Source organism: Equus asinus, chromosome 12, assembly GCF_041296235.1.
Source record: "Equus asinus isolate D_3611 breed Donkey chromosome 12, EquAss-T2T_v2, whole genome shotgun sequence".
NCBI classification, from domain to species: Eukaryota; Metazoa; Chordata; class Mammalia; order Perissodactyla; family Equidae; genus Equus; species Equus asinus.
In genome coordinates, this window is record NC_091801.1 from 17825168 (window position 1) to 17846730 (window position 21563).

The following is a 21563-nucleotide window of genomic DNA, read 5'->3' on the forward strand; positions in this document are numbered from 1 at the left end:
AAATATATCTATATAGATATGTACATACATATATATACACATAGACACACATATCTATAGATAGATAGATAGATATCTTGCTCATTAGACTAAAAAAGAGTAGGAAAAAAAGAAAATATGGATTCTATCCAGAATTTATTTTTTTATCACAGACTCTTTCTTGCACATCATGGAACAGTGGGACACTTTTGTGTGACTCCCTTACTCCTTGCAAGCCTTTTTTAAGTCAGAAATGTCATCCATCTTTCTAAGTGCCTTATTCATCCATCTCAAATATACCTTCTCCTGATGACAGATAAGTGTGTATGACTAGATCAATGCAAATGTATCGCTGTTACTGGGGAAATTATTCAGTGTGCCCTCCGATGTGTGGCTCGATAGACTAACCTTTAAATGCAAAAGATAAAGCCTTTTTCTTAGCATCTTCTGTTGAGCGGCAAATTGCAGTATGTGGAACTTTGATAAATACTTTCAAGTAGCTTAGATGGTTTTTCTGAAGCTGATTCATTTCTTTCCTGTTAAAGACTTGGGGGAAAATGGAAATAAATTTTGATTTTCAGAAAGAACTCAGAACACATTGATTAATTTTCTATAAAACTCTGCCATCAAGATATTAATGATAAATTGTAGTAGAAGGTGTGCTTTAAAAAGGGAACAATATAAAGACATGAAGCTAGTATTTGAAAAGGCAGAAAATGTAATTTTAAGTATCCCGAAGAAAATTAAAAATATTAAATTGATTTTTGTTCAATTTTATACTCTATGTATGCTCTTTGAATTCTGAGATTTATTCTTGTCTTTGTGTTCTCTAAAAGCTCTGTAATTGTGAGAGTCTGACATGCTTTCCATTTATTTACTTTTAGATTCAAAATTGGATGCATCATCTGAATATAACTCATTCAGGCCTCATTCACATGTTCTCTATCGGAAAATCGTATGAGGGAAGACCTCTTTTTGTTTTAAAGGTAAAAATAAGAAGTTATTAAGTTAATAAGTATTTACTAAACATTCATCCTTTTCAACTTTGACTGATGGGGAAAAGAAATGAAATGGCCTTTCATAGTGTCGCATATTTAACATCTTCTGATAATTTAAGAAAAAATTTTCCCTTAGCTTTTTGAACCATATTTAATTTTTGCTGTTGAGTATTCCAGAGAATACTATTTTAACATATTTAGAGTTATTGGTGCACTTAAAAAATTAATGGCCTTCAAAATTACTTGTGAGTTGGTGCTACTTAAGATGAACCAACGCAAAACTGCACAAATGTGTCAGAAGGTATGTGTCATTCCCAGCACTTGACCCTGCATTCTCTTCTAGCTGCTCACCTACGGGCCCTCCATTCCTTCTCAGTCAAACATCTAAAAAGATTTACCTATGACTTCCTCCCCTGCCATTCAGACTCACTGAACTTTGCCCCCACGATTCCTCTAAAGCTTCTCTTGCCAAGATCAACAGCGACTCCTAGTCTGTTCTCTCTAGTCTCTAGTCTCTCTGACCATTCCCTCCAGTCTCACTCACTGGCTCCTCTCCCTGGGTCCTTTCCCTAGGTTCTGGTAATCCTAGGATTCTATTGTCAGATGTGGTCTCACTCTACCAACTCTCTACATGGGCACACCCACCCCACACTTTCAACAGTCATTCCAGACTTTTCTATTCAGTGGAGTTCACTCTCTCGAGCTGTAAATTTATTTCATGCCTTCTTGACATTCTCATCTTAATATTCACGAGAACATCTTAAGACTCAGAATGGCACCAGTAGGCTCCCAGTCAAGAAACATGAGCATCATCCTAAATTCCTCTCCTTTATTTTAACCACTTATTTTAAATCTATCACAAGAACTGACAATTCTTTCTTCTAAACATCTTTTGCATCTGCTCCAACCTCTTCTCTGGTCCTTACTGCTGTTTCCCTAACTTACCTCTGGATCCATTCTCTCTGGACCATTGCAGTAACGGGCTCAGTACTGAACTTCCTGTCCAGTCCTCATCCTCTACCCTTTCATCCTCTAATCTATCTCTACACTGATGTCAACGTGAGCACACGCTCTCACTCACACATGCGTACATACACACATGTCCCATGAAATACAGGATGAAGCCTTATCTCTATTCGATGGTATCCAGGAATTTCATGTGTCCTTTGCCTCTGTGCCTCTGCCATTTTTCTTCAAATCCCAGAAGCAGTTCCTCAAATATGGTGGGATCAGATTCTCTTCCAAGCTTGAGATGCTTTCTTCCAACTTGTCTGCCAGGCAAGCTTCAAGTCTTGCTCAGCTATCCAAGTGCTCCTCTTCTGAGAAATATTCTTTTCTTCCCCAGGAAAATTAGACATAGCATTCCCATGTTCCCAAAGTAACTTACGCATATTAACATCATAACGATTGATTGCTCATGTCTGCCCTCCCCACGAGCATATAAATTCCTTATCTTTTCATCTTTGAATCTCCAGTGCTGAGCACAATGTCTGACATTGAAAAGGATTTTCCTGAAGTATTAGTTGAGTGAATTAATGAATGAATGAAAAGTAGACACACTATAAATATAATGTCAAGAGCTACCTATTGATTACTGGGTTAGAAACCACATTTAAGTAATATTGATATAATATGATTGTAAAGGAAAAATCTGTCACTTGATTCTGCAAATCAAGTGGTTTTGTTTTTCCATTTTGTGTTATAATGAAATTTGACTTTGTCATCTATAGAACAAAGCTATTTGTTTAGGAAATATTCCTTGGGAATATTTATGATTCCTTGGGATTCTGATTCTGATTCTCTTGGTGGCAGGGAGCGGCAAGGGAGGGAAGAGGAGAGGAAAAAGGAGGGATGGAGGGGAATTTAGCATTTTACTTAACAGTCACATATTATATTAAAACAGAGAAGCAAACCTATTTAAGGGATTGCCCTTTTCCTTGTGTATTTTCTAGTTCTTTGTTTTGTAATTAGGGTAATAAATTTATTGTTTCTGCATAAACAAGCCTGGACTTCTGAAATAGATAGGAACACTCTTTGTCTTTTTTATGGGTTACCTAATGAACCAAATTATAGTGAAGAATGATGCTGAAATTTGTATTAAATTATGCTGGTCAGTGAAATCTAAAAATAAAAGCCTGAGTTGGTTACTATGAATCGTCTTGTTTTTAGCTGGGCAGAAGATCACGAGCATACAAAAGAGCCGTCTGGATGGACTGTGGTATTCATGCAAGAGAATGGATCGGTCCTGCCTTTTGTCAGTGGTTTGTAAAAGAAGTAAGTGAAACCCTTTACACAGTGCCCATTTCGGCTAATCAGTGCTTCCCATGTGTTTTTATTCTGCTCAAGGAACAAAATTGGGAATTTGAAGCCAGCAATACCTGACTGAATGATAATAACACTTTGATTTTGTGGGTTGCTTTCATGTTTATGAAGACCTCTTCTAAGCCTGGCTCAGTTTATCCTCGCCTCTGCCCTTGGAGGTAGGCGTTACAAAACCTCATTGAAAAGAAAGAACCCGACAAATTAGGAATGAAACATAGTAGCTGATATATGGGGGAAAGCTAAAAATCTAATTTATGGTGTTCCAGAGCAGTTTCTCATAGGATATTCAGCTGGAAAATTCTATATCACTTGTCTTTTCCATTAAAGTGACCTCACATATGCTGTAACAATAAAGAGATGAGCAAGTGCTCGCATTTTGCCCTCCTGCTATGGAACTATAATTTAGATACCAAAGACCTTTAGCATCTGTGGATTTAACATTCTCAGTTTCCATATTTTTCAGTGATTCTAATGGCCAATGACTCATAATGGTTTCCATTTTCTGAAGGCTTCATTTAAATCATAAATCCGAGGCTTAGTGTATCGAGTGGGTTCTATACCAAGAGTGGGCCAACTTCATGGACCAACATCATATCATGTTCTGATAGTTTTCTATTCATTGTCAAGAGTGCAATGACTTTCATAGGTTTTTTTAACCTTGACTTTTTAGTTTTTTATTTTTAAATAAGACTCTTAAAAGAAAACTAACCCTAGTACTGGTAATGAAAGTAAAGAAGTCTGGGGAAATGAAGGTTCTAAGCCAGAAAATAACGCTAAAAATTTCTTATAGAGAACCATTAGGGATACAAAAGATATTTCGGTTGTATTTCACTGTGTTTTATGGAGAAATTATGTGCCCTCCTGAGGTTTGTGATTTTGAGGACTCTCCTAGTTTTGGAAAATGTCTCTCACAAATGTCAAGAAAGTACTAAATTTGCAAAATCTGCCTGTCACTCCCAAACCCACAAAAGGATCCTTAATTTTCCAAATATTATGTAATAAAATTTTCAAACTGTTCCCACTCAGTGTGTTGAGCAATTTATAGTCTCTTAAAATACCATTTATTCTGGTAGGACAAATACAAAAGATAATAAGAAATTAATTCTCTTACCTCGTATTAAATATCCATTATATACATACAAAATATCTGCTGTCTCAACTTCCAAAAAGAAAAGGGAAAGAAATGGTTAAGTACGGAAGATCTATTGTTTATAGACTACGGTCCTGTGTATTATTGAAGGACATAAGCATATATCTCCCAAACACTTTACCTCATCCCTACATGTGCAACTTCTTCTTTATAACACCTAAACTTACTTTATTTGTTCATGTGGTTATTGTCTGTCTTTTCCTGTACCCATGCCAAGGGCAGAGACGCTAATTATCTTGTTCACTGCCAAATCTCCAGCATCTAATTTTCAAATATTTGTAAATGAATGAGAATGAGAATTCAGTGGTAATGATATGGAAAGATTTCTGGGAGATGACTTGTCAAACCATGTCATAGGATATGAATGGTACCAGCTGGATTTTTGCAGTGCACAATCTATACAGCCATATTGGGCAGTCCCTATAACCCAAGCTAAATTTCCAAGAAAGAGGAGACAAAGTGTAACTACAAAAAAAAGAAGAGGCAAGCATAGTGACTGTCAATTGAGGGAAGTTGATTTAGGAGCAATATTATGTTCCATCTCACCAAAGAGATAAAAGGAAGGGCTTTCCCTCCTCCCTCCCACAGCAGGCTGTCTTCAAGCAGACAGATGAGTCCAGACATTCTGTGCCTCTGCTGCCCTTTCCACACCTCTCTCACTCTTGCTCTTATGGCTGTCACTTGCCCCTCTACCTTATCACTTACATTTCCCATCTGAGTCAGGGAAGCAACCAGAAATTGAAAAAAGGAGGCCTATGGGTCACTTGTCCCAGTGTCCTTGTGGAAGCAATGGCGCTGCCAAATGTGACAGCCACATGGTAGCAGTGACTGGAGTGAGTCAACATTTACACATTACAGGCTTGTAAGAAATGTTCTCATCTTGCTTGAAAGACCTGACTACTTGGTGGGGCAGGGGAGGCTGGTGGCAGGGGCGGGGCACAGAAGGAGTAGGGACTTCAAAGATTTAAATAACCTTAAACCCGCCAAGCATTGGAACATAACCTTTTACACACTCAGTCCCTCGTTAAATCTTCAGTCTCCGAAAAAAGGCAGGGGTGGCCGCTCCAAGAGGGGCTCTAGGCAGCGTCCCTTCCACAGGTCATCTCCCCTCTGCCACAGATGTCCCATGACCAGCTCCCAAGCTGTTACCTTATCTAATTTCCATGCCACCTCTGGGAGCCTCTGGGCTCTTTCTCTGCCTCTCAGGAGACTGTCGGATGCTGTGTCTGGCCCTCTCTTAGCTGATACATGCCACACTGCCGATTGTCCCTCTGCATTTGCCCCTTTTTGGCATGTGACGATCATGTGAGGCAATGTCATCTCAGACATGCTGGACAGGACAGAGGTCCTCTTTTCTTACATTTTCTACCCCAATCTGTCAGTGGTTTCTGCCATCTCTTGTTTTCCTGGAGTTTTGACCCCAAGAGAAGGGGTGGTGTCAGAAGCCAAAAGTTTGACTTCCTACCTTTGCTTTCTCTCTTTCTTTGGTACTTTTCCCCAAACGCAACCCCTTAAAACAACAAACATTTATTACCAGATAGTTTCTGTGGGTCAGCAATTCAGGCACATCTTAGCCAGGGGCCTCTGCTCAGGCTACAGTAAAGGTCTCAGCTAGAGCTTCAGTCATCTTGAAGATTGTGTGGGAGGATCTGCTTCTGAGCTCACTTACGTGACTGTTGGCAGCCTCGGGTCCTCCCTGCCTGTGAGCCAGAGACATCAGTTCCTTGCCATGTGGGTCCATCTCCATCGGGCAGCTCACAACACAGCATCTGGCTTCCGTCAGAGCAGAAGAGGGAGAGAATGAGAGAGAGCAGACCCAAGATGGGAACCACAGTCTCTTTGTAATCTAATCTCAGAAGTGACCTCCCATCACTTTTACCATGTTCTGTCCATTAGAAGTGATCGCTAGGTCCAGACCGTATTAAAGGAGAGGACATCACACAAGAGCATGGGTACCAACAGGTGGGAATCATTGGGGACCACCTTAGAGGCTGTCCCCACAGCTACCACTATAATGTTTGCATCATTACTCAAATGTGAACTAAAAGAAAATACATCAAGCCCTTCTGGGATCCTGATAGAATAGTAGATTGCATAGAGATTATGTGCACACATTTAGTAGTCAGACGACAACCCTGGGTTCGAATACCAGCTGTGTGATCTTGGTAGGCATGTTGTTTAACCTCTCTGAACCTCAGTAATAATAATATGTGACACATTGGGTTATAGGGAGGATTAAACGATATAATGTGCGTAAAAGACTTAATAGCGTGCTTGGCATATAATAAGCACTTAATAAAATCAACTCTTATTAGTAGTATCAGCAATTTGATAATTTTAAATAACCCATGTACAGAGAATAGTTAAAAAGAAAATCAGCAAGGATATGAAAGAACACAACACCATCAACCAATAGGATCCAACAATGTTTATAGATCCTTCCACCAACAACAGTAGAATACACATTTTTTTTCGAGTGCCCATGTAACATATACCAAGATATACCATATTCAGGGCCAAAAAAGAGACCTCACAAATTTAACAGAACTGAAATCATACAGATTGTGTTCTCTGACCACAATAAAATCAAACTAGATATCAATAGCAGAAAGATAAAGGAAAACCTCCAAATGCTTGGAAATTAACATGCTTCTTTGTTTTTGTGTGTTTGTTTGTTTGTTGCTGCAGTAACGTTGGTTTATAACATTATATAAATTTCAGGTGCACATCATTATATTTCGATTCCTGTGTAGATAACATCGTGTTCACCACCCAAAGTCTAGTTACAATCCATCACCACACACGTGTGTCTAATCAGCCCTTTCACCCTCCTCGATCCCCCCTTCCCCCTCCCCCCTTCCCCTCTGGTAACCACCAATCCAATCTCTGTCTCTATGTGTTTGTTGTTTTTATCTCCTATTTATGAGTGAGATCATATGGTATTTGACTTTCTCCCTCTGACTTATTTCGCTTAACATAATACCCTCAAGGTCCATCCATGTTGTCACAAATGGCAAGATTTCATCCTTTTTTATGCCTGAATAGTATTCCGTTGTGTATATATATCACATCTTCTTTATCTATTCATCCCTTGAAGGGTGCCTAGTTTGCTTCCAAGTCTTGACTATTGAGAATACTGTTGCGATGAACATAGGGGTGCATGTATCTTTACACATTCATATTTTCATGTTCCTTGGATAAATACCCAGCAGTGGCATAGCTGGATCATACGGTAGTTCTATTCTTAATTTTTTGAGGAATCTCCATATTGTTTTCCACAGTGACTGTACCAGTTTGCATTCCCACCAGCAGTGTATGAGAGTTCCCTTTTCTCCACATCCTCTCCAACACTTGTTATTTCCTGTCTTGTTAATTATAGCCATTCTAAAGGGAATGAGTGATATCTCCTTGTAGTTTTGATTTGTATTTCCCTGATAATTAGTGATGTTAAACATCTTTTCGTGTGCCTGTTGGCCATCTGTATATCTTCTTTGGAAAAATGTGTGCTCAGAACTTTTGCCCATTTTTAAATTGGGTTGTTAGGTTTTTTGTTGTTGAGATGTATAAGTTCTTATTTTGGATATTAACCCCTTTTCAGATATATGGTTTGCAAATATGTTCTCCTAATTGTTAGGTTGTCTTTTCATTTTATTGATAGTTTATTTTGCTGTGCAGAAGATTTTTAGCTTGATGTAGTCCCATTTGTTTATTTTTTCTACTGTTCCTCTTGCCTAGTCAGACACAGGACTTGAAAATATGCTGCTAAAACCAATGTCGAAGAGCATACTGCCTATGTTTTCTTCTAGAAGTTTCATGGTTTCAGGTCTTACATTCAAGTCTTTAGTCCATTTTGATTAATTTTTGTGTACGGTGTAAGATAGTGGTATACTTTCATTCTTTTGCATGTGGCTGTCCAGTTTTCCCAACACCATTTATTGAAGAGACTTTCCTTTGTCCGTTTTGAAAATTAGTTGTCCATAGATGTGTGGGTTTATTTCTGGGCTCCTGATTCTGTTCCATTGATCTGTGTGTCTTTTTGTGCCAATACCATGCTGTTTTGATTACTATAGCTTTGTAGTATATTTTGAAATCAGGGAGCATGATACCTCCAGCTTTGTTCTTTTTTCTCAGGCTTCCTTTGGCTATTTGGGGTCTTTTGTTGTTCCATATAAATTTTAGGATTCTTTGTTCTATTTCTGTGAAAAATGTCCTTGGAACTTTGATAGGGATAGCATTGAATCTGTAGATTGCTTTAGGAAGTAATACATTTTAACTATGTTAATTCTTTCAATTCAAGAACACAGAATATTTTTTCATTTCTTTGTGTCTTCTTCAACTTCATTCAGCATTGTTTTATAGTTTTCAGTGTACAGGCCTTTCACCTCTGTGGTTTAATTTATTCCTGGGTATTTTATTCTTTTTGTTGCAACTGTAAATGGGATTGTAGTCTTAATTTCTCCTCCTGCTACTTCGTTAGTGTTTAGAAATGAAACTGATTTTTTTTTTAATGATTTTATTTTTCCTTTTTCTCCCCAAAGCCCCCCGGTACATAGTTGTGTATTCTCAGTTGTGGGTGCCTCTGGTTGTGCTATGTGGGATGCCACCTCAGCGTGGCCTGACGAGCGATGCCATGTCCGCGCCCAGGATCCAAACCTGTGAAACCCTGGGCTGCCAAAGCGGAGTGCATGAACTTAACCACTTGGCCACAGGGCTGGCCCCCAACAACTGATTTTTTTTAAGATAGGTATCTGAGCTAACATCTGTTGCCAATCTTTTTTCTTCTTCTTCTCCCCAAAGTTCCCCTAGTACACAGTTGTATATTCTAGTTTCAGGTCCTTCTAGTTGTGCTATGTGGGCCACCACCTTAGCATGGCCTGATGAGCAGTGCTAGATCTGCGCCCAGGATCAAAACTGGCAAAACTCCAGGCCACCAAGGCGGAGTGTGTGAACTGCAGCACTCAGCCCCCGGGTTGGCCCTGCAACTGATTTTTGTATGCTGATTTTGTATCCTGCAACTTTACTGTAGGTTTATTTCTAAAAGTTTTTTAGTGGATTCTTTAGAGTTTTCTATATATAAAATCATATCATCTGCAAATAGTGACCGTTTCATTTCTTCCTTTCCTATTTGGATCCCTTTTATTTCTTTTTCTTGCCTGATTGCTCTGGCTAGGACTTCCAATACTGTGTTAAATAAGCGTGGTGAAAGTGGGCATCCTTGTCTGGTTCCTGTTCTTAGAGGGGAATGATATTAGCTGTGGGTTTGTCATATATGGCCTTTATTATGTTGAGATACTTTCCATCTATCCCCATTTTATTCAGAGTTTTTATCATAAATGGATGCTGTATCTCATCAAATGCTTTCTCTGCATCTATTGAGATGATCATGTGATTTTTATTCTTCATTTTGTTAATGTGGTGTATCATGTTGATTGATTTTCAGATGTTGAAACATCCCTGCATGCCTGGAATAAATCCCACTTGATCATGTTGTATGATCATTTTAATGTATTGTTGTATTCGATTTGCTTGCATTTTGTTGAGGATTTTTGCATCAATGTTCATCAGTGATATTGGCCTGTAATTTTCTTTTTTTGTGTTGTTCTTATCTGGTTTTGGCATCAGGATAATGTTGGCTTCATAGAATGAGTTAGGAAGCTTCCCCTACTCTCTAACTTTTTCGAAGAGTTTGGGAAGGACAGGTATTAAATCTTCTTTGAATGTTTGGTAGAATTCACCAGGGAAGCCGTCTGGTCCTGGACTTTTATTTTTGGAGAGATTTTTGGTAAGTGTTTCAATTTCGTTACTGGTGATTGATCTATTCAAATTCTCTATTTCTTCTTGATTCAGTTTTGGAAGATTGAATGATTCTAAGAATTTATCCATTTCTTCTAGATTATCCAATTTGTTGGCATATAGCTTTTCATAGTATTCTCTCATAATGTTTTGTATTTCTGAGTTACCTGTTGTACTGTCTCCTCTTTCATTTCTGATTTTATTTATTTGAGACTTCTCTCTTTTTTTCTTGGTGAGTCTAGCTCAGGTTTGTCAATTTTGTTTATCTTTTCAAAGAACCAGCTCTTAGTTTCATTGATTTTTTTTCTATTTTTTTTAAGACTTTGTCATTTATTTCTGCTCTAATTGTTATTATTTCCTTCCTTCTACTGATTTTGGGCTTTGTTTGTTCTTCTTTTTCCAGTTCCTTTAGGTGCACTATTAGATTGTTTTTCTTGAGGTTTTGAAGGTTTTCTTGTTTGTTGAGGTAGGCCTATTTTGCTATAAACTTCCCTCTTGGCACCACTTTTGCTGTATATAGTGTTTTCATTTTCATTTGTCTCCAGGTACTTTTCGATTTCGCCTTTGATTTCTTCATTGACCCAATCATTGTTTAGTAGCATTTTGTTTAATCTCTGCATATTTATGACTTTTCCGATTTTCTTCCTGTAGTTGATTTCTAGTTACATGTGACTGTGGTCAGAAAAGATGATTGGTATTATTTTGATCTTCTTAAATTTGTTGAGACTTGTTTTGTGGTCTAATATGTGATCTATCCTGGAGAATATTCCATGTGCATTTGAAAAGAATGTGTATTCTGCAGTTTTTAGATGGAATGTTCTGTATATATCTAAGTCCATCTGGTATAATGTGTCCTTTAAAGCCAATATTTCCTTATTGATGTTCTGTTTGGATGATCTATCCATTGGTGTAAGTGGAGTATCTAACCTCTTTTGTGTGTATGTGTATCCATTACCCTCTTATCATGGAAAGAGATAATTTTAGTACTTTCGTCTTTTGACCTTCATATTAGCTTCATGGGTGGTTGATCTGCTACCTTCATTGTATATTTGCCTTTACCAGTGATTTAATGGGTTGTTTTTTTTTGATAACTTTCTTATTCCTATTTGCAGTCTTCTCTTTTCCATTTAAATAAGTCCCTTTAGCATCTCTTGTAAGGCTGGTTTCTTGGTGATAAACTCCTTTAGTTTTTGCTTGTCTTGGAGTCTCTGTATCTCTCCTTCCATTCTGAATGATAACCTTGCCAGGTAGAGTATTCTTGGCTGTAGGTTTTTTCCTTTCAGCACTTTAAATATATTGTGTCACTCCCTTCTAGCCTATAAGGTTTCTGCTAAAAAGTTGGCTGATAGCCTTATGGGGTTTCTTTTGTATGTAACTTGTTGCCTTTCTCTGACAGCTTTTGGCATTCTCTCTTTATCTTTAATCCTTGACATTTTAATTATAATGTGTCTTGGTGTGGGCCTTTTTGGGTTCATCTTGCTTGGTGCTCTCTGTGCTGCTTATACCTGGATGTGTGTTTCCTTCCTTAGTTTAGGAAAGTTGTCAGCTATTATTGCTTTGAATAAATTCTCTGCCCCTTTGTCTCTCTCTTCTCCTTCTAGAACACATATGATACATATGTTAATGCACTTGATGTTGTCCCAGAGGTTCCTTAGACTGTCCTCATTCTTTTTAATTCTTTTTTCTTTTATCTGTTCAGCTTGAGTGATTTCCTCTAATCTGTCATCCAGCTCACTGATCCGTTCTTCTGTATCATCTACTCTGCTATAGAGTCCCTCTAGTGATTTTTCATTTCCAGTATTGTATTCTTCATTTCTGATTGGTTCATACTTATATTTGCCAATTCTTTGTTGAAGTTCTCACCGAGTTCTCCATTATTCTCCCAAGATCAGTGAGAATCCTTATGACTATTAGTTTGTACTCTTTGTCATGTAGATTGTTTATCTCCATTTCATTGGGTTCTTTTTCTGAGGTTTTGTCCTGTTCCTTTACTTGGAATGTATTCCTTTGCTTCCTCATTTTGCCTCTTTCTCTGTGCTTATATCTATGTATTAGGTAGGTCAGCTACATCTCCCAACCTTGGAGAAGTAGTCTTACATAAGAGATGCCTTATGATGCCCAGCAGTGTGCTTCCCTCTCATCACCAGTTCCAAATGTTCCAGGAGTGTCCCCAGTGTGGGCCACATGTGTCCTTCTGTTGTGGTAGGGTTGCTCTTCCTGCAGGTGCCTGGGGAGGCTAGGCTGTCCCCCTGGCTGGCTGGTTGTAATGCTCACCTGCTTGTGGCTGCTGTGGTCCCTTCAGTCACTTTGTCAGGTATGGGAAGCCCTAGCACAGTTGGCTGCAAGATCTAATAACACATTCCTGTTGTGGTTTTTCTATTAAGTTCGTAGGCCCCCAGTGTGGCTGGTTGCTAGGCTCAGGGGCTTACAATTGCTGTAGGCCTCTGGCATGCAAGGCTGTTGTCAGCTCTCTCAGGATTGCAGCTGAGTGGGGCCAGCCCCAGGCATGAGAGCACCCAATTGTTTCAGGCTTTGGAAGGTGGGGCCTATCCCCTATGTGGCTATTTGAGAAGCACAAGTCTGCTGCAGCTGATATGCCCCACCACCCACTGAGCCACACACCGTCAACACTCTCCTGCCCATGCACATGCCCTGACCTGCTGAAGCAGACCCAGTCACCCACTGCAGAGGCCCCACACACTCCACCAATGCAAGGCCCCTCCCCTTGTGCACATCCTACCCTGCAGAGGCAGACCCACTCATCTGGCTGCAGAGGTTCCAGGCACCCCACCTATGCAGGCCCACAAGTTTCCTGAGGGCTTGCTATTTGATGGGGCCTCTTCCTAGGGCAGGCTGCCTGCCCTGGCTGGGCTGGATTAAATCAGTGCTCTAGTGGGTGGGAAAGACCCCTGTACTAACAGGCCAGGGGAAGAACTGCAATGGCGTCTGCCCAGCATCTGTGTCAGCACACCTGTACTGGGTCACAATAATGTCTGCCACTAATGTCTCAGTCCCTGGAGAGGTGGTCCAAGCCTCGGGAGGTCTCACCTCTCACTGAGATGTGCCCAGAGCCTCTCAAGTGAGTCTCTTTTCACCAAAGGACTGTCCACCTTTCTTTTTGGTGATTTTAGGTTGCTTTCTGAAATGGGTGAATTTGTGTGCAGGGTCTTTAAGAGCAGGCTTTTTTATCCCCTTATGTCTGGTAGCTTTCCTGGGGGTGTTCCCCATTGTTGTTAATAGCCAGAAAAAGCAGATATTATGACACTTGTCTCACTTGTGCTGAGTCCAAAAGCTGCTTATTGTGGTAACGCTCCCCCACTCAGATCCGCTACTCCTCCAGGGAAGGCTTCATACCTTAGGATTGCTCCCTACTGGCCATGAAGCACTGCGGCTTGCAAAGGTGGATTTTTTTTCTCTCCAGAAAGGAATTTCTGCCTTTTCCACCTCAGTCAGCACTGTCCCTTGTTCTAGAGGTTCTCTTTATCCAGTTTTCAGTTCTCTCCTGGGGGTAATTGTTCCAAGAGTAGTTGTAAATTTGTTGTGTCCTTGCGGAGAGGTGAGTTTAGAGTCTACCTGTGCCGCCATCTTGACACCATCCCCTAACATGCTTCTAAATTATCCATGGGTCAAAGTTTTTTTAAAAAAGTGAACTGAATGAAAATGAAAATACAACATATCGAAATTTGTGGGACATCACTAAAACAATGCTGAGAGGGAAATTTGTAGCACTAAGTCCATACATTAGAAAAGAGAGAAAGTCTCAAAACAGTAATCTAAGCTCTCACCTCAAGAACCTAGAAAAAGAATAGAAAAGAAAACTAAAACAAGCAGAAGAAAGGAAGTAGTATAGATAAGGGCAGAAATCAATGAAATTGAAAACAGAAAATCATTAGGGAAATTAATGAAACAAAGAGCTGATTCTAGAAAAGTTCAATGAAATAAACAAAGCTCTAGCAAGAAAGACAAAAAAGACAAAATGCAAATTAACAGTATCAGAAATAAAACAGGAACTGGATCAATGAATTGAAAAACACAAACTACCACAACTAATCCATTATAAAACAGATAATTTGGATAACACTATTAAGGACACCAAATGCAGGATTTTACAATTAAAAAAAAGAAAGAAAGAAATCTCCAGACCCAGAGGCTGTCACTGAAGAATTCTACCAAATGTTTAAAGAAAAATTAACACTAATTCTACAGGATCTCTTTCAGAACATAGAAGAGAGAACACTTCCAATTCATTTTAAAAAGCTAGTACTACCCTGATACCAAAATCAGATAAAACAGTAAGAATAAAGAAAGCTAGACCAATATCCCTCATGAAAATAGATTCAGAAATCCTTAGCAAAATATTAGCAAACAGAAGTTAGCAATCTATAAAAATAATTATACACTATGACCAGCTGGAGTGTATTCAAGGACGCAAGCCTGGTTCAGTATTTGAAAGTTAATCAATGTAATCTACTCTAAAGAACAGGCTAAAGAAGAAAAAAATCACATAATCTTATCAATTGATGCAGAAAAAGGATTTGACAAAATTCAGCAACACATTCATGACAAAAACTCTCAGAAAAATAGGAATGGAAGGGAACTTTCTCAACTTTATATACAGCATCTATAAAAACCCTACAGCAAACATTGTGCTTAATGGTAAATAGACTAAATGCTTCCCCCTAAGATCAGGAACAAGGTGAGGATATCCACTTGCACCACTCTTAATAAACATAGTGCTGAAAGTTCTATTCAGTACAAAGCAAGAGAAGGAAATAAAAGGCATGAAGATTGGAAAGGAATAAATAAAATTGTCCTATTTGTAGATGACATGATTGTCTACATAGAAAATCCCAAGGGATCCACAGAAAAACTCATAGAATAAGTGAGTTCAGTGAGATCACAGGATACAAAAAATCATACAAAAATCTATTGTATTTATATATACTAGCAAGGAGCACAGGGATGCTGAAATTAAAAATATAACACCATTCATAATTACTCAAAAAAATGAAATAGGACTAAATCTAACAAAACATGGACAGAAAGGATTTATATTGCTGAAAACTACAAAACAGTGGTGAAAGAAATCAAAGTCTAAATAAATGGAGAGACATAGTGTATTCATGGGTTGGAGGACTCAAAATAGCAAAGACGTCAATTCTCCCCAAATTGATTTATAGGTTTAATGTAATTCCTATAAAAATTCCAGCAAGACTGTTTGTAGATATAGGTAAGATTATTTTAAAACATATGAAAAGGCAAAGGAACTAGAAGAGCTAAAACTATTTTGAAAGAGAATAATTCTACCCAATTTCAAGAGATACTGTATAACTACAGTAATCAAAAGTGTGTGGTGTTGGTGAAGGGATAGATAGAGACAAATGGAACAGAACAGAGGGCCCACAATTAGACCTATACAAATATGCCCAACTGATTTTCAACAAAGGTGCAAAAGTATTCAATGGAGAAAAGATAGCCTTTTCAACAAATGGTGCTGGAGAAAGTAGACGTCCATATACAAAAAAATGAACCTTGACCTAAGTATCACACCTTATACAAAAATTAATTCAAAACAGATCACAGACTTAAATGTAAAATTAGAAAACTTTTAGAAAAAAAATCAGAAAAAATCTTCAGGATCTAAAGCTGGGAAAGAGTCATCAGATTTGACATCAAACGACTTTCCATAGAAGGAATAGTTGATAAACTGGACATCATCAAATTTAAAATTAAAATTTTTTGCTGTGTGAAAGACCCTGTTAAGAGGATGAAAAAGACAAGCTACAAACTGGGAGAAAATATATGGAAACCACGTATCTAATAAAGGACTCTTATTTGGAGTATATAAACTCAAAATTGACAATAAAAAAGCAAACAAGCCAATCAGAAAATGGGCAAAAGACATAAAAAGAGACATTTCACTTAAGAGTATACAGATGGCCAAAAAACACCCAAATAGATGCCTTTAGGTCAATCCAAATTAAAACCGCAATGAGCCGTCACTATATGCCCATCCAAACGGCTAAAATTAATCATACATATATAAATGGGAGGGGGAGAGGGTGGAGGAGAGAGAGAGACCACCACTGAACGCTGGAGGGGGTGTGGAAAAACTGGATCACTCATACTTTGCTGGTGGGAGTGTAAAATGACAGAGCTACTCTTGAAATCAATTAACAGTTTCTTTTAAAACTAGACATGCAACTACCATGTGACCCAGTAACTGCACTCATGGCATCTATCTCAGAGAAATTAAAACTTAGGTTTGCTCAAAAACCTGTACATGAATATTTATAGCAGCTTTATTTATAATAGCCAAAAACTGGAAACAGTCCAGATATCCTTCAATGAGCAAAAGGTTAAGCAAACGAGTACATGCATGCTGTGGAAGACTACTCAGCAATAAAAAGGAACAAACTGTGGAAACACAACAACCTGAATGAAACTCCAGAGAATTATGCCAAATGAAAAACCAATCCCAAATAGTTACATACTGTATGATTTCATCTGTACAATGTTCTTGAAGTGATAAAATTATGGAAATAGAGAACAGATTAGTGGTTACTGAGGATTAAGAAGAGGTGGCTGTGGCTATAAAAGGGTATCATGGGGTCCTTGTGGCGATGGGAAGTTTCTGTATCTTGACTGTATCAATGTCAGTACCCTGATTGTGGTGTTACGCTATACTTTTGCAAGATGTTACCATTGGGGGAAAGTGGGTAAGGGGTACACAGGATTTCTCTGTATTAATTCCTATAATTACATGTGAATCTACATTTATCTCAAAATAAAAAAATTGTTATAAAAAACAATAGCCAGGTCTCCATACTCCTGGGTTCTGTTTTCTTTGGAACCAGGTGCTAGGTTCTTGCCAAGAGAATCAGAAAATTTCATCTCTGCTCTCTCATCTCTGCTGTATAATCCTCATCATCAACTGCCCCTGACTCTCTACACCATGGAAACCAGAAGTAGCAAGACGTGGCTCTGACTCCATATGGCCCTCACTTCTTTGTCCAGCTTGACTATCCCACGCCATGCCCTGAGAGCCACTTCCACTTCTGCTCCCCATTCCAATTGAGCAGATGCATCCATGAATGTCTTTGACAAACAAAGCTCAAAAAACAATGATACAGAAGCACACCACCTGGCTTAAATGACTGGTGAGATTGGCTTGATTATTTTGAAAATCACTCAAATGAATTCATAATCTCAACATTTAGCTGCTAATTGTATTCATTATCTCAACACCTAACTGCTGGTTGGCAGATGTTTTTTAAATGTAAAATATTGGATAAGATTGTGGGCTTTTATCTTTTAAATTGAACATGATTTAATTATGTTGAAAAATATAGAGCCATCACTTGATTTCAGTACTTGCCACCTCTCTCTTTTTTCTAGTATTCATATCTCAAATTTTTATATCTTATAAGCAAAATAAATGAAACAAATGAAGGTATGCTTGGATTGCAAAGTCTTTCTCTTGTTAAATGTTTGTTTATACCAGGTTAGCAGAACCATTACTAATGTTATTTTATAGTACTGTGGGGTTTTTTTGGGGGGAGAGGAAAAAAGGGAGTAGACGTGGTAGACTGACTATTGAAATGTGTACCACAGCCCCTTCACCATGAAACCGAAAAGGTGCTTTAACAAACAATACTTTGGGTGATAAAGTTTTCTTAAATTTGTCATGGGCCAAGAGGAATGATACAGACACTAAATTCATCAAAGAAAGAAAACTACAATAGATACATAAGGAAAAGAAAACAGATAAATACCTAGAACTTAGAGGTTATTTTTATGCAAAAGTAAACAGGTATTATTTGCAGGAGAGTAAGAGACTTAAATCTGGGGGCAAATAGAGGTCAGGAAACAAAGAAAATAGGCAGCAAGTAGAGTCTTAGGAAAAAGGATACTCACCAAGCTGAAAAATAATGGACTGCAAAATTAAATTACAAAGCAAACTACCAAGTTACAAATAGGGTTAAAGTAACTATGTGACCCAAAAATTCCACTCCTGTGTATATAACCAAGAGAAATGAAAACATATATCCACACTGAAACTTGTACATAGAATTTCACAGAATTATTATTCATAATAGCCAAAAAGTGGAAGCAACTCAGATGTCCATCACCCAGTGAATAGAGAAACATAATGTAATATATCCATACAATGGAATATTACTCAGCCATAAAAGGAATGGAGTACAATACAAGCTACAACATGGATGAAACTTGCAAACGTGCTAAGTTAAATAAGCCAGACTCAAAAGGCCTCATATTGTATCAGTCTACTTATATGAAATGTCCAGAATAGGCAAAGCCATAAAAACAGGAAGTAGATTAGTGGTGGCCAGGCAATAAGGGAAGGGGAGTTGGGAGTGACTACGAACAGGTATGATGTTTCTTTTTGGGGTGATAGAAAAGTTCTAGAATCAGGTAGTGATGATGATTGCACAACATTATGAATATACTAAAAACCACTGAACCTGTACACTTTAAAGTGGTGAATTTTATGTTATACAAATTACATCTCAATAAAAAAGGAATAAAGTGCTGATACATGCTACAACATTGATGAACCCTGAAAACATTATGCTAAGTGAAAGAAGCCAGTCACAAAAGACCACATATTACACAATTCTGCATATTTATATGCAATGTCCAAAATGGGCCAATTTATGGAAACAGAAAGTAGATTAGTGGTTGCCTATGGCTGGGGGGAGAGGAATGGCTTGGGGAGTTGATACCTAAAGAATATGAGGTTCCTTTTTTGGATGATGAAAATATTCTAAAGCTATATAACAAGGTTGGTTGTACAACTCTGTGAATATACTAAAAGCCACTGAATTGTATACTTTAAAAGGATGAATTATAAGATGTGTGAATTATATCCCAATAAAGCTGTTATTTTTTAAATTGAAGTTAAATAGAATTCCCCTAGAAGATATTTATATTAATCAGGCCAACAACTTCCTGTTGATCACTACATTTTCATCACTCTGCTGGTATGATGGGGGTCAGCAGAAATATGTGTCAGGGTCCCTGCACTCAAGGAGTCTATGTCTGCTGGACGAGCAACATTTATGTGCAGGAAACAATAGTAAACAACATAAAACAGCATATCTTTGGGGATTAAATTATACTGACTATAGTAGCTGAAGGAATTTAGGAATCAGAAATCCATGAGACTTTGGAAGAAGACAATGTGTGGGAAAGATTTGAGGAGGCATGCCTCGTTAAGCCTTGACTGAGGAGTAGGAGTTTGATCAGGGAAGATAAGAGTGTTCCAAGAAAGAAAAAAGACTAATGTTGAGAATATGGTGTGTGAGTGACGGTAGATTCATGAGTCTGTGTGAGTAGATTCTAATGCAATATGAGACCAACTGAAAAATTATAGTAAGCCTTGGAAGCCAAACAGAGTTTGGTCCAATAAAGTAAAATAAGAAAACACTGATAATGTAGTGAAAAGTATATGTCATTGTCAGAGAGTTTAAAGGTGAAAGGCAATGATATATGAATGAAAAAAAGAAGGACAAGTCCAGAGTTAGGGTGACCAAGTAGAAGATTTTAGGGCAGGAATCTACACACAGACAGGAAGAGTGGATGGAAGGATGCAAAGTAAAGAAAGCACATATATAGTTAAAAGGAAAAAATTCATTCACTCTACCAAATGCTTACTGGGAGCTTCTTTTTATGTAAAGGCAGCTTGCTAAGTCCCGTAATGGCACAAGTACTCTACTGGAATGTACGAGACATTAACCCTTCCCTCAATTCATTTACCATTCTACTGAGGAGATGAGACACAAACACAGAAGGCAGCACCAATAAAGGAAGTCTTTAGGAATTAATAATTGGCTTGATAAGGGGATGAAAGTGCAGGATAGGTCAAAGATGGCAAGATGCCCAAGAGAGTGATGGTGTCATTGAAGTTGAGGGAGCATCAGTTGAAGTGTTAGCAGTATCAATAGTTTGAAGCAAAGAACTCAACACAACACTACATTAAACAGGTCAAATAATTGATTTGTTCAACAAGTAATTACTGAGTGCCTACCATGCACCAGGCCAGGCACCGTGAACGCACTGTGGAGGGAGGGAGAGGAAGGACCATTGAGGACTCTGCTCTCATGCAACTTGATTCTCATGGACCATAAGAATGAAATACTCTCTGGTGAGAGGTTAAAGAGATTCAGTAAGCAGACAAAATGAGTGAATACCTAATTCACAGGCTTAATTTGGGCAGCAGACATCCAGGAATAAATTCCAAGGATTTTGCCCACAATAACAAAGTTGTCTCTAAGTACTTTTCTTGTCTGTACTACTTAAACTGATAAGAAGAGACAGGAAAAGGATGGAAGGTTGTAGCAGTTCAATGAAGTTCTGGCATAAGTTCAGCAGGAGTAATATTGATATATAGGGGCAGCCAGGAATTTTTAGTAGCAGCCCATTTTTACATCTTTTTATTTTTTAGTTGTGGAAAGGCCACTTAATTCTTTGTTGCCAATACAGATGGAATAGCATTTGCTTCATTTCTCAGAATCATCTCCAATTGAATGAGGCAATTTGGGCTTTGTTCGCTCTTAAAGTTTGAAGTTGTCAATCTCCTGGAGTGAGTGTCTCAAGCCATGGCTGGTGCAAGTTGGCCCAGAGTTATGAATAGCACTTAATTTTTGCCTCAAATAAGTCTACATTGCTGGGGCAAATTTGACCAGAGTTTTTATTCATAGAATACAGTAGTCCCTCCTTATCCGTAGAGGGTAGGTTCCAAGACCCCCAGTGAATACCTGAAACCGCAGATGGTACTGAACCCTATACACTCTATGTTTTTTCCTGTACTAAGCATTTGTCACATACTGTGGCCATAACTTTTGGAGTTTGAGATGCGACAGCAAAATTAGAACAAACTTATTTTCCCTTCATCACAATGGATAAAAGATTCATCCCTGCTGTAGATCTTAGCAACCTCAGCATACGATTTTTTCCCTAAGTCAAGAACTTGCACCTTTCCACCTAAAGGAAGCACTTCAGAAGGCATAAGCCTTCTCTTTGGCATATCTGAATTACCAGCATCACTACTCTTGCACTTTGGGGTCATCATTAAGTAAAATAAGGGTTATTTGAATACAAGCACTGCAATACCGTGACTGATGATCTGATAACTGAGATGGCTACTAAGTGACTAATGTGCAGATAGCATTTACAGTGTGAATACGCTGGACAAAGAGATGATTCACCTCCTGGGCAGGACAGCACAAGATTTCATCACACTACTCAGAACTGCACACAATTTAAAATTGATTGTTTATTTCTGGCATTTTCCATTT

The 21563-nt window shown here is 38.3% G+C and overlaps 1 protein-coding gene across 1 annotated transcript in view; it reads left to right on the forward strand.

Annotated features, from left to right (window-relative positions):
• CPA6 (carboxypeptidase A6) overlaps positions 1-21563 on the forward strand; it is a 275249-nt gene that overhangs the window by 198178 nt on the left and 55508 nt on the right. Inside the window, exons 5-6 of the mRNA XM_014838490.3 lie at positions 864-965; positions 3147-3251. Coding sequence (XP_014693976.1) covers positions 864-965; positions 3147-3251 — 207 coding nt within the window. The remainder of the gene's footprint in view (positions 1-863; positions 966-3146; positions 3252-21563) is intronic.